We start from the raw sequence: 12895 nt of genomic DNA on the forward strand, positions 1-12895 counted from the left end.
TTAGGCCCCCTCCCTGTGAACGGGAACGGAACCCCAACCACAACAGCGCTTTACATGTAGCAGCGCGCGCCCCTTCCGGCCAGGCATTCCGCAACTCCCTCCCTAAGGGTAAGGACAGTGTTTTGATTGACAAGCGACTTGAGTTCCCCTTCCTAACTGCCTGCACTGGTGATTCATGTCAGCAGACCATCGCCAGTCCACGCCGTCCTTTTTCATCCATGACCTCATGCGCCCCTCACCACAATCCCAGGTGTGGGGGCAGGCGGAGAGGAACAGCCTGATTTGGGGAGGTCCCCAAGGCCGCATGGTGAGTTAAGGGCGGGGATGCACCTAGACTGGGGGGAGGTAGCCTCTGGCTCGGACTGAGTCTTGATGCCTCTCCTACTGGGAGGCTCCCGGGGAAAGTGTGGACACAGCTGGGTGTGACCTGTGGGGTGGGAGAAGTGTGGGGCAGTCGGCTGGGGCTGCAGGGCTGGAACGGAGCCCAGACCTGGGTCCAAACCCTGACTCTACTTAACATCATTGTTGAGTATTCCCTTTACAGATGGGGAAACTGAGTCTGAGAGAGGTTGCATGACTTGCCCCGTATCCATTGGCCAGTAAATGGTGGGACAGGGATTCAACTGGACAAGGGGGTGGCCCTGGGGGAAGCACCCACAGGGGTCCTTACCCTGGAAGGGCTGAGCTTCCAGGTTGCCATAGATGAGGGAGGCCGTCAGGCCCAGGGCATAGCCACTGACGAAGGAGGTGACATCGGATGCGGTGAGGGGCAGGGCCGCCCCTGTGCCCTGGTTCAGCAGGCCGGGCATCCTGCCAACTACTGTCTTCAGAGCCTGCAAGAGACAGCAAGGGCAGGAGGTGGGGAGAGCCAATCGCCCCACCCCATCCCCCAACCCAGTTTCCCACTCCACACCCACCATCGAACACCATTCTCTTTATTTTCCCCCAAGGACCTTGCAGTTGACAACGGTGGCCCTGAGCAATTGGGGCTTTGGTAGCCCTGAGAAGCGAAAGGTGGTAATGACATCTCCTTCTATCGCCCAAGTAGAAAAGCTGAGGCCTGCAGAGACGGGCCCTGCCTGACCTCACCTGGTGGCCGGGAGCCTGGTCAGGGCTAGAGTCTGAGCAGCTGCACGTCCAGCCTGGAATTCTCTCCAGCAGCCCGCCCGCTCCTAATTCTGGATGAGAGTTGAAGGACGGGCTTGAACCCCATCCCTTTGAGAGTATGGAATCCCCTGAGCCTCACTTTCCTCTGCAAAATGAGGAGATTGGACGAGCTTCCCAAGCCCTTCTCCTCTAACTTCAGTGGGTTCGCCTGCCATATTTAACACCTGGGTGGTGAGGGAGTGAAGAGCACCGCAAAGGACCCTGCAGTAAAGGGAGTCCCAAAATCTGGGAACCATTCCTGGCCTCTCATGCTCCAAACCCCCATGCCCGATCCATTGCCAAGTCCTGGGATTTTACCTCTGGAAAAGCCCTGAGTCCGTTCACTTCTCTCCTGTTCTACCACCAGCATCCTTGGCCATCTCACCACCCTCGCTCCCTGGACTGTAGTTGCTAATCGTCTTTTCGGACCGGCTGTTCCTCCTGGGAATCCAGTCATCACCCAGGGCCAGAGCAAATGTGCCAACACACAAACCAGACAGGTCTCCGCCCCCCCCCCCCCCACCTGCTGTACCCTCCACTGGTTTTCCATTGCTCCGAGAATAATGGCCCACACCCTTAACATGGCCTCAGGCCCCCAGGCACCATGCTCCCCCAAACATACTTTGTGGGTCTCACCAGCTTCCTTTCCATTTCTCAAATGTTCTTGGTTTCTCCCACCTCAGTGCCATTTTACTTGCCCCTCTCTACCTGGAAGGCTCAACCCACAACATTTTTTTTTTTTTTTGCATATTTGGACTTTATAATTTAGGTATTGGGAGTCACTGAAGAGCTTTAAGCAAGTGATTAATACAAATATTTTTTTTCATATGGCTGTGCATGTATCGTCCCAATTGACTTTCTTTTTTTGTGAAGAATATCATATATACAAAAAAGCAATAAATTTCAAAGCATAGCACAACAATTAGTTATAGAACAGATTTTAGAATTTGGTATGGGTTACTATTCCACAATTTTAGGCTTTTACTTCTAGCTGGTCTAAGATACTGAAGACTAAAAGAAACATCGATATAATGATTCAGCAATCATACTCATTTGTTAAACACTACTTTCTCTGTACAACTCCACCATCAGCTTTGATCTTTCTCCTACTCCTTAGGGGTATTTGGGCTATGCCCATTCTAACTCTTTCATGTTGAAAGGGGCTGTGAATAATATGGGATATGGGGATGGAACCAGTTGAGTTCTGGGGAGGCTGGGCCCTCTGCATTTTAGGACTTATCAGGTCCAGGGACCCATCTGGAGGTTGTAGGTTTCTGGAAAGTTACCCTAATGCATGGAACCTTTGTAAAATCTTATATAATACCCTAGGTGTCCTTTGGGATTGTCAGGAATGGTTTTGGTTGGGGATTGGCAAGCTATGATAGGTATATGACCCAGTTTTTAATCGATAACCTCCTATTCATCCTTTAGTGTCAACTTCAGTGACACCTCCTAAGGAAGCCTGATCACCTGTGCCCCACATCTTCCCACATCCATCTCACAGAGCCAAGTGACTCTCTGAGTATTTCTACCAGTTTGCAATGATATCTTCATTAGTGTGATTGTTTTGTTATTGACAGTCATCCCCGTTAGTGTGTGTGCTCCAAGAGTGCATGCAGTGACCTTGTCAATTTTTGTTTCCCATTGTATTCTCAAGGCTGACTGATTGAATGAATTAAAAGAATGGATGCCTTCCATCACATGAAGGTCTTCATAGCACTTATCAGGCAATGTATCGATTATCTATTAGGCTCCTGAGACCTTCTAAGTAATCATTTGTCTTTGATGGGGAAGACGGAATTTGGAATGGAAAGCAAAAGTCAACAAAGATAGTGAAATACAAGTTGGAGGTCAGAGTCTCTTTGGAGATTTCCTCCCCATGGTGTAGCAACCCGAGAAACCTCTCATGGGCTAGTAGCCTGTTGCCATTTATTTGCAAGGCTGTTCAACGAATGCTGATGGCTCTGCCCTTTCTCAAAGAAGGAAGCTTGTCCTCTCTAGGTCCTCTTTATCTCCTTAACTAAGGTCCTCAGGTGCCTCTCACCCTCTCTGCCAGGCCAGTGGTGTGTCTTTTTAATTATGTTCTCCTTTGTGGCTCAGGCCAGACAGCCCTCAGCGCTGGCTTATCTCCTGTCAGGCTGACTGACAGCGGGAGGTAGATAAGGCTCCAAGAGGGAGCTGCTCTATTCCCAGCTGCCTTCTCTCAGAGTTCTCTGTCCTGGTGGCTCCCGGAACAAGATGGCGGAGTTCATTTCCTGACTGAGCCGCGTCTTGCCCACCTACCTTCTCTCCCTCCTCCTTCTCATCCTGGCCCTAACCTGTCCTGAATGCAGATCAGACGATGCTGTGTCAGGGAACTAGCAGCCAGATGGATGGTGAGCTCGGACTTAAGCTTCAGTCCACTTTTGCCAAGGGCATCTCATCAACAGAATCTTCCCACCCGGCCCCTGGCGCCCTTACCACGCTTTCGAGGAGGCAGTGGAGCAAGGGTGAGAGAGAGAGCCAGGGCAGACTCACTCAGAACTGACCCTTTAAGAATGCCAGCCCCCTTGGAAAGAGTAAACTTTAAATGTGGGGAGCCTAACTAATCCATTCATTTTTCAATTCATCAAGCATTTATGAGCACCAACTGTATTCCAGGCCCTGAATTAAAGCACTGGAGTTTCAGAGTTGAGACACAGTCCCCATTCTCAAGTGGCTGGGGAAAGATTGTACTGACAGTAGCTGGAATTTATTGAACATTAAAAATGTGCCAGGTACAAAAATGACCTCATTGAATCCTCACAACAACCTTATAAAGGTAAATCACATTCTTTTGCAGATGAAGACATCGAGGCCTCAGGAGAAAAGTGTTTGGTTTTGGACATGAATTTAAGGAGCTGGAGGGACATATGGATGCAGTAGGTGGCTGTGAGGGACATTCTCCTGGTGGGAGCCCGAGACCATCTCCGTGAGATGTGGGGACAGAGCAAATAAAGCCCAGCATCCTCCCTCCAATGCCATCCCAACCTGGGCCCTGAGTGAGCATCAGACCACAGGAAGCACCCAGGGGAGACCTGATGGGGAAGAAGCAGCTAATGGCAGCTCTAAGAGAGTGTGAGAAGCTGAGGCTCGGCCCCAGGAATGCCTGGGGTGAGTGGTGTGAAGGGGGTCAGACAGGCTGGGGTTAGCATGAAAGGGTCAAAATATGAGTTTACCTGCCCCACTCTTTGTCCCTGTCTTTGCCCGTCCAGAGCCTTGGCTTTTGGGACCCTGAATCTGGAAAATGGTCTGGGGAAGTGAAAAGAAACAGGAAGAACTTTTGCTTTGTAGGCTGGGCCTTGGAGAAGAGAGTGAAGGATGCAGAACAGGAAGGGAGGGTCTTAAAGAGAGGCCACAGGGAGGCCTTAGAGCAGACAGGTGACTTGGGAGAATCGGGGAGGGAAAGAAGGAGGATTTTCAGAAGGATGGCCCAAAGTTATAAATTGGGTCCCATTTTATATTCCTTAAAGAGGCATAGAGAAGGACTGGAATTATTTGGAGTGTTGGACTGTGCTAATCTTGAAGGAAATGTGCTGACCCTGGACCCTGAGAGTTTTGTAAGGGCTCTAGGAGATTCCTGGTTTGATTGTTAGATACTGTGCTGGTTTGAAAGGAAGTATGCCCCATAAGAAAAGCCATGTTTTAATATAAATCCCATTTCATAAAGGTAGAATAATCTCTATTCAATACTGTATGTTTGAAACTGTAATGAGATCATCTCCCTGGATGATGTGATTTAGTCAAGAGTGGTTGTTAAACTAGATTAAGGGATGACATGCCTCCACCCATTTGGGTGGATCTTTATTGGTTTATTGGAGTCCTATAAAAGAGGAAATATTTTGGAGAATAAGAGATTCAGAGAGAGCACAGAATGCTGCAGCACCACGAAGCAGAGAGTCCACTGGAGATGAAGAAGGAAAACACCTCCTGGGGAGCTTCATGAAACCAGAAGCCAGGAGAGAAAGCTATCAGATGACACCATATTCGCCATGTGCCCTTCCAGCCGAGAGAGAAGCCCTGACTATGTTCGCCATGTGCCTTCTCACTTGAGAGAGAAACCCTGAACTTCATCGGCCTTCTTGAACCAAGGTATCTTCCCCTGGATGCCTTTGATTGGACATTTCTACAGATTTGTTTTAATTGCGACATTTTCTCAGCCTTAGAACTGTAAACTAGCAACTCATTAAATTCCCCTTGTTAAAAGCCATTCCATTTCTGGTATATTGCATTCCGGCAGCTAGCAAACGAGAACAGATACCTAGACTGTTTAACAGTCTAGAACTTAAAAATCCCAAATGATTGCTCTCTTTCTGGGCAGGTCTCTTTGGAGCCAGACAAACCCAGATTTGAATTGTGGTTGATAACCTACTTCCTCACTTTAATCCCTGAATGCCGGTTCCCTCGTCTATAAAATTGGGTGGGTAAAGGGACTAAGAGCTCCCATCTCCCAGCATTGCTGTGTTGATTAGTTATAGAAAAATATGCGTTAATGAAGGTGAGCAGTCTCCCAGGGACACTACAGGACACTAGCCTTTGGCGAACCCCTAAGTGCTGGGGACTCAGAGGAAAACAAAGAAGACGTGAGTGCACACACAAGTGAAGAGACAGACATTAAATAAAGTTGCAAGTCATCAGGTTCAAGATCTGACCCCTTCAGGTCACCTCCACCACTGCCACCTCGCTGTCCCCCTACAGCCTTTCCCGAACAAAGCAGCCAGAGTGATTCTTTGAAGACATGGATCCAATAATGTGATTCTTTGGCTCAAATCTCCAGGGGGCTCCCCACGTGGCTTAAGGTCCCCCTGATCTGCCCCCTACATCCGTTTCCTCGGTTAGTGACTTTTACTGACTGTTCTCACTTCCAGGAAGGCTCTTCTAGACCTCCGCATTGGCTCTCTCATTCACTCCTTCCAGCCTGGCCTCACGTGGCCTGCCTTGAACACCGTATTTAAATTTGCAACTCATCGTCACTTTCAATCCCTCTTCCTGTTTTTATTGTTTTCACAGCACAATCACTAACACACCATATATAAACTATTGATTATGTTTATTGCTTATCACCTGCCTCCCCTCCCCAAGGGCAGGGATTTGGGGACTGTTTTTCTCACTAATATATCCCAAATGCCTTGACGAGTGCTTGCCAGAGAGTAAATAAATACTTGTTGAATGAATGAATCGATATGCAATCACAGTGCAAAGCTGGCTATTTCTGGGTTTCGCAGGGGTCCAGCTGAGGGAGAGATGTTCTCTGGCTCCAGGCCCAGGGCAACCACTCCGAGAAGCTGAGGTAAGTTAATCCACCAGGCGCTCATCCCGGTTTCCATCAGGCAGAACCCCCAATGTATGCCCCCCCCCCCACTTCTCATTCATCTTCTAACGGGCCATCAATCTATAGGGAATGCTCTGTAACTCTGCACCCTTGAAGTAGCCCCTGCCCATCTCCTGCCTCTTCTAACCTCTTGCTGTGCCTTCTGGAACTGCCACTCCATGGCCAGTAGGACCCCTATGTCCTGTGCCTCTTCTCAGCACTTCATCACGGCCTTCAAGTCTCCCTGCCGTGGGTCCCTAGCCTCAGTCCAGTGTCATCTCCTGCCACGTCCTTCATGCTTGCTCTGCTCCAAATACCCTGACCTTTTTATCCCACCCTGAACAGGTCAGGTTCTTTTCCACCCATGAGCCTTTGCATCTGTTTTTCCCCATTTCCCTGCAGTGGTCACTGCCCTCTTCTCTGCCTTTCAAAGTTCCGTTCACCATTGAAGGCCTGGTTCTGATGTCACTTCATGAAGCCTTCCATGACACCCCAGCCTACCAGACCCTCCCCACTTTGGGCACGTGTCTATGCATCTATTACATCCCACATTGCGAGGCTTTGCAAATGCCTGTCTGTAATTCTTGCCTCTCCTTCTGGGCTCTAAGTGCAGTACGAGCAGTGGGAACATCTCCTTTATTAACTGTGCTCCATCTCCCAGCACAGGGCTCAGTTCAGAGGAAGAGCTCCAAAGAAGCTAGTGCTTTACATTCATCATCACTAATCTTCATGCCAAACCCCATTGCACATTGGGGAAATTAAGGTTCAGAACGGGCTGTCCAGTGGGTGGCCAAGCTGGGTGGGAATCAGCCCTATGGCCAAAGCCTGTTTTTTTCCCTTTCCCAGGCTGCCCCTTAGTCTATGCTTGGTGCACAAGGGAGGAAAGAGGAGAGAGAGGGAGGGGGTGGGAGGGAGGGAGGGAGGACCAGGAATGTGACGAACCTCCAGGTGGGGCGGGAGGGCCTGTGGGTCTTTGGGACATGGCTTCTCCAGGCTCTGTGTTGGGATCCTGACTGTACCTTGAGCTTGGCTGGCCCCTGCCAAGGCCCCAGGCTCCAGATGCTGCCTCTGGCCCAACCTTCCCTGCGGAGGCCTGTGGTTAGGGTCCCAGCTTGTCTTGGAATGGCCTGAGGGGCAGCAGTCAGGCAGGGAGCAGAGACTGGGCTGGCAGGGGCCTGCAGCAGGCATGGCACAGCTTCATTTAGGACGTGATGGGGGAGCGTGTGGAGAGAAGGGAGAGAGCAGAGTGCTGGGGCTCTGCTTTGTCTTCACTTATTAAGACAGGGGTTGAGGCAACTGCATGGGGGTCCTGAAGTCAAGGAGAGGGGTCTCATGCCCCCCCTTGCCAGGGGATATCTTTTCAGGAGGAGGAGGGTAGAAAAGGGGAAAGCTGGCTTGTGGGGTAGTGGCTCGGCTCGGGGAGTGCCTGGGGTTGGCGTCCCTGGACTGCCACTTCCTGGGTGGTCCTTGACCAGTTACTCTCCTGGGCACTGCCACTTACATATTGTGTGACCTGGAGCAAGTTACTTAACCTCTCCATGCCTTAGCTTCTGCAACTGTAGAACGGAATTGGGACAGTGCCACTTCAAGGAAACTTGGGAGGATAAGGAGAAAAAATGCTTGTCAAGTGAGTGCGTGGGCAAGCCGAGGGATCTGGTGGGGCCTGGGGGCTTCTGTTCTCTGCTCCTTTCCTAGGCCCTCCCTGCAAGGGCATGTCCTGCGTTAGGCTGAGCGCCCCCAGACTGTCAAGACAGGCAGAGCTGGGAATGTCTTGGCTCATCTCTACTCACCTCAGTAGCCCATCCCCTTTCATCCCCACTTCATTGTTGTATCAAAGACAACATGGGAAAACATCCTGGAATCCTCTCTCTCTCACCCTGGCCATGTCCCTCCAGATTGCACATCCACAGAATCAGGATCCCCAGCTGAGTGGGCTCAGCCTGGCCTGGGTTTGACACAGACTGCGAGCAGCTGAGCAATTCATCTGCTGCTTGCCACCCTGCCCCCTTACCTTGGTTTGGGGATCCACATTCTCTTCCCCATCCCTGAATCCTCCTCTGGGAGCCCTCCAAGGACCCCCTACCCCAGCCCTGCATCAATACTCCTGGTGAAGTGGGGGCGAGGTTGATGGGTTCTCTGGATCCAATGTGATTGTTCTAAGCTTCTAGAATTCCAGGGTCCTCACGTCCTGGTATCCTCCATCTAAACCTCCTCACCTTGGGCCCACACCCAGCCAATGAGGGTTACAAATCCATGCATCTGATACTCACGTCCCCATCCTACCCGATTTACCCCATACTCCAGTTGGTCAAGACTACTTGCTTGTCCTTCGAACAAGCCTACCTTTCCTTTGCTTCTATAGCCAGGAGTGCCACCCCCACATCTTCCCCCTTACCCAATGGAAATCTTACCCATTATTTGAGGCCCAGTTCAAATGCCACCACTGCCATGAAGCCTTTTTGAAATCCCACACTAGCCACACTCATACCCCCCTAGCACAGCCAGCACCCCTCATGTTTTCTCTCTCCTTGGAGGTATGCCCCTGTGTCCATGTGTCCATTCAACAAATGTGTATGGAGCACCAACTATGTGCTAGGCATTGCTGGGCCCTGGGCCCCAGTGGTGAGCAAGATGGACAGGGCCCCTGGTCCTCAGGCCTGTGTGTCTTGAGTCTTGTTTCCAGCCCACCCTCAACCAGGAGGTGTCTGCTCCTAGAATTCAAGGAAAGAAATTTCTCCCCCCAGTTCCTGGGGTTGTTCCTCAAAAAGAGATCGCATTGATGAATGGATGGCATATGCTCCAACTGAGTGAGTGAGTGAATGAATGAATAGAGCAGAATGTGTCAGGGGTAGAACGGGTCAGGGTGGAAGATTCCCAGGCCTTCCCAGCGCTGAGAGCCTCCCTGGCTGCCTGAGAGAACTGGAGTCTGGCCAGCGTGAACGTCCGGGCCGCTCGGCCCCACAGAGGCTCGGGGAAGCTGAGCGCCAAGCCGCCCACTGCTTCTGAGGCTTCCGGCTAAAGAGGAAGAAATAAGCACATCCAATTTGAAAAATCCAAATAAATGAGGACTATCTGTAAGGCTTCTGAAAAGATTTTGTTTTATAGAATCAAGGAGGAAGGCAGTTTAAATGCACTTAAGTGGTGGCTGGCGGGGGGGTGGGGGGTGGGGTGTGGATGCTTGTCCTCAGGGGGCCCAGTAAGGCTCCCGACATAGAGCCTCGGCCCACTGGGGTCGCTCAGTGACGAGCGCACAAACTGCTGGGAAGACTGGACCCAACTCACACAAATTCAGCTTATACCCATCTTTCCAGGGAGGGGCACGCTTGCGAGGTGAGCTCACCTCATAGAGCTGCGGCTCCTCTGTGTGCCCTGGGCCTCACCCCTCACCTCCAGCCCACCCGTTCCTGTCTGCTGAGGAGCACACGGACGATGGTGCAGAGGTCGGGCTCCTCTGGAATCCAACCTGCGACCACTTCCCTTACGGAGCTGCTCTCTGGCTCTGGGGTCTCCTAGAGAACTGAAGAGGGAACTGCCCTGCTTCCTCTCCGAGCAGTGGACTGACGGATTAGGAAGCCAGTCCCTAATTGGAACCTGCTTTTCCTCTTCCTTGTCCAACATTTTCTCCTCAGGAATTAGTATCTCTTATTGGGAACCCATTTGAAACTCAGTTTCACCATCTGTATAATGGGTATGGAAAACATTTTTCAGGATTATTGCGAAGATGACAAGTGAGATACTGCATGCAAAATGCTTAACCCGGTTTCTAGAGCTCATTGAATGTGGGCTGTTACTTTCATTTCTTCTCCTCTTTGGGATGTCCTCCTGGTCTTACTCTCCTGCCAGCATAGACTGAACCCGAACACCTGCCTTCTTGGCATTTCCCCCACAGTTGCCATGGCCATCCACAGCCCTTGGACCGACCACCCAGATGTCCCAGGCTCCCCTCTCTCCGAAGCCTCCAGCCTCGGTGCTGATTGAGGAAGACATTTGCTGCCTTACAGTCCAAGTTGGTCTCTGCCAAGCTGTGAGGCTGTCCCCGACCTCTCCCCATGCTGTCACCTCAGGTGGCACAGAGTGGCTACGTGGGGTCACAGAGGACATTTGACAGGGAGTCAACCTGGGCACAGGCTCAGCCACCCACCCCATGGGGACAGCCGGTCTGTCCGGCCGAACACCCTAGAGGACAATGTAAACCCCAGAAGGCAGGGAGCAAAGGCGTCTTGTTCTTTTTTATAGCCCCCTGCACCCGAAAAGTGCCAGAAACAGTTTTAAAAATGATAATAATAGTTACCACACACCAGGCACTGGTCTCAGTGTTCTTCATGAATTAGCTCAGGTGGCTCTCAGGTCCTATAACTAGGCGCCCCTAGTAACCCCATTCTGTAGTTGAGGAAACTGAATCACAACGAGGGTCCGTTCCCTGCTGAGGGTCATATACTCCTAAGTGGTGATGCTGGGATCTGGACCCTGGCTTCAGAGACCGAGTTCATAACCACGGGGCTTTATCAACCCCCCTCAATGCTTATTTGTTGAATGAACAAATGAATGACCTGGAGAGGGTCTCCCCAACACTGCCCAACCCATGAAGAGGTGGGCTGGGTAATGAATCCGGTCCCCTCCCTCCAAATTTTATACTCTAGGATCAGCTCCAGCAGGGATAAAGTCCATCCCCCACCCAAACCCCCGAATAGAGGAACTGAGACGAGCACTGTCTTCCCGATATTCACAGAAGCAAGAGAAATGTCCTCTCACTCAGGTCCCAAGTCACAAAATGGGTGTCAGCAACAGAGACTGAACCAATCGGGGGCAAGGAGGCAGGGGCACAGCCCCCCGGTCAGCTGGCCTGGAAGAGCTCAGGTTCTAGGTTTGAATCCAGACTCTGATTTGTATAACTGAGTGACATGGGTAAGTTACTTCACCTCTCTGGGCCTCAGTTTTCCAATCTGTGTAAAGGGCACAGCAGTAGAGCCTGCAAAGAGTAAGTGCTCCTGCAGTTTGGATGGCTATGTGTCACTCAACTGTAGTCAGGAGACAAACTAAGCCAATGTGAACAAAAAAAGGACTGACTTTTAAAGGTGAGTGGACATCATTGGCCCATACCAGGGGAAAGGTGGGCTGAGGGAGCAGAACTGGTCAGGGACCTCCCAGCAGGCTTGTGAGGAATCTCTTAGAAAGGAAGTATCTTAGAAGAGCCTTGGTGATTTAAAGAAATGAATATGATGGACTTAAAAGTAGTGAAGAGGGGATTCTGCTTCATGTTGAGTCCCTGACTAATTTACCCTCTCAAAATACATCACTAAGTTATAAAAATGATAATGTGCATTCATGCCTTCAACAAAGTAATTTATAGTCCGAGCATTTTCACAACCATGAATTAATTAGAGCTCTATGAAGAGGGGCAAAATAAAGATCATCATTCCATTTTCAGAATCAGAGAACTGAGGTTCAGAGACAAATTGACCCAAGGAAATGGAGTTCCATGGGCAGGGCTTTCTCCATTAAAACTAACCTGCTGCTTTGCTAAGCTGGGGCTTGAGAGTGGCAGAAGCTGACTCCAATGACTGCTAGGTATTCAGATTTGCTTATCAGAGCAGCTCACCAGTAGCCAGGCCTGGGGGTTAAGATGCCTGAAGGAACCCAAACCAAGATGACCTTTCCCCCATCCCCCATTTCCTGTTAGCATTCCGATAGCAGCTCTGACACCCTTTTCTTAAGAAGCCCTCGTGATGATTTTTGTGCTGTTGGACAAATCTTTCCCATCCTCCTCTGGCCCATGGCAGGACCACACTTCCCTGCCCTCTTTTTTTTTTTTCATCACCATGATCATTTTTTTTGAACATTTGCATCTCTCCAGCAAAAGGAAGAAAAAAGAAAAAACTCATACATGCCATACCCCTTACACCTCCCTCTCATTGACCATTATGAAATTAAATATGACTAGGTGACTTGCTTCGGCCAATGTATGGAAGTGATTGCGCCATGTCTTGGCAGAAGCTTTGAAAGCCAGTGCATGAGTGCAGCCACTGTGGAAATCAGTTGGTGGTTCCTCAGAAAGCTGAACAGAGAATTACCATATAACCCAGCAATCCCATTTCTTGGCCTGTACCTCAAAGAATTGAAAGTACGGACTCAAACAGATATTTGTGCACCAATGTTCACAGCAGCATTATTCGTGCTAACCAGAAGGTGGAAGCAACCGAAGAGTCCATCAGTAGAAGAATGCATAAACAAAATGTGGTATACACTCTCCATGGAATGTTATCCAACTGTAAAAAGGAAGAAGTTCTGGTACATGCCACAAGGTGAATGAAACTTGAGGACATCATGTTGAGTGAAACAGACTACTGACAAAGACACAAATACTGTATGAGCTCACTTATCTGAAATAGCTAGAATATGCAAATTCATAGAGACAATAGA

General features: G+C 50.1%; 1 protein-coding gene across 2 annotated transcripts in view; it reads right to left on the reverse strand.

Moving 5' to 3' along the window:
* VWA5B1 (von Willebrand factor A domain containing 5B1) overlaps positions 1–8709 on the reverse strand; it is a 55866-nt gene extending 47157 nt beyond the window's left edge. Inside the window, exons 1-2 of one of the 2 annotated variants that reach the window (XM_077151019.1) lie at positions 8487–8709; positions 671–833 (exon numbers count right to left, since the gene is read on the reverse strand). In XM_077151019.1, coding sequence (XP_077007134.1) covers positions 671–809 — 139 coding nt within the window. In that variant the 5' untranslated portion in view covers positions 810–833; positions 8487–8709. The remainder of the gene's footprint in view (positions 1–670; positions 834–8486) is intronic. The other variant, XM_077151020.1, reaches the window with a different exon arrangement.
* Positions 8710–12895: the final 4186 nt, after the last annotated feature.

Source organism: Tamandua tetradactyla, chromosome 2 (genome assembly GCF_023851605.1).
Source record: "Tamandua tetradactyla isolate mTamTet1 chromosome 2, mTamTet1.pri, whole genome shotgun sequence".
Classification (NCBI taxonomy): domain Eukaryota; kingdom Metazoa; phylum Chordata; class Mammalia; order Pilosa; family Myrmecophagidae; genus Tamandua; species Tamandua tetradactyla.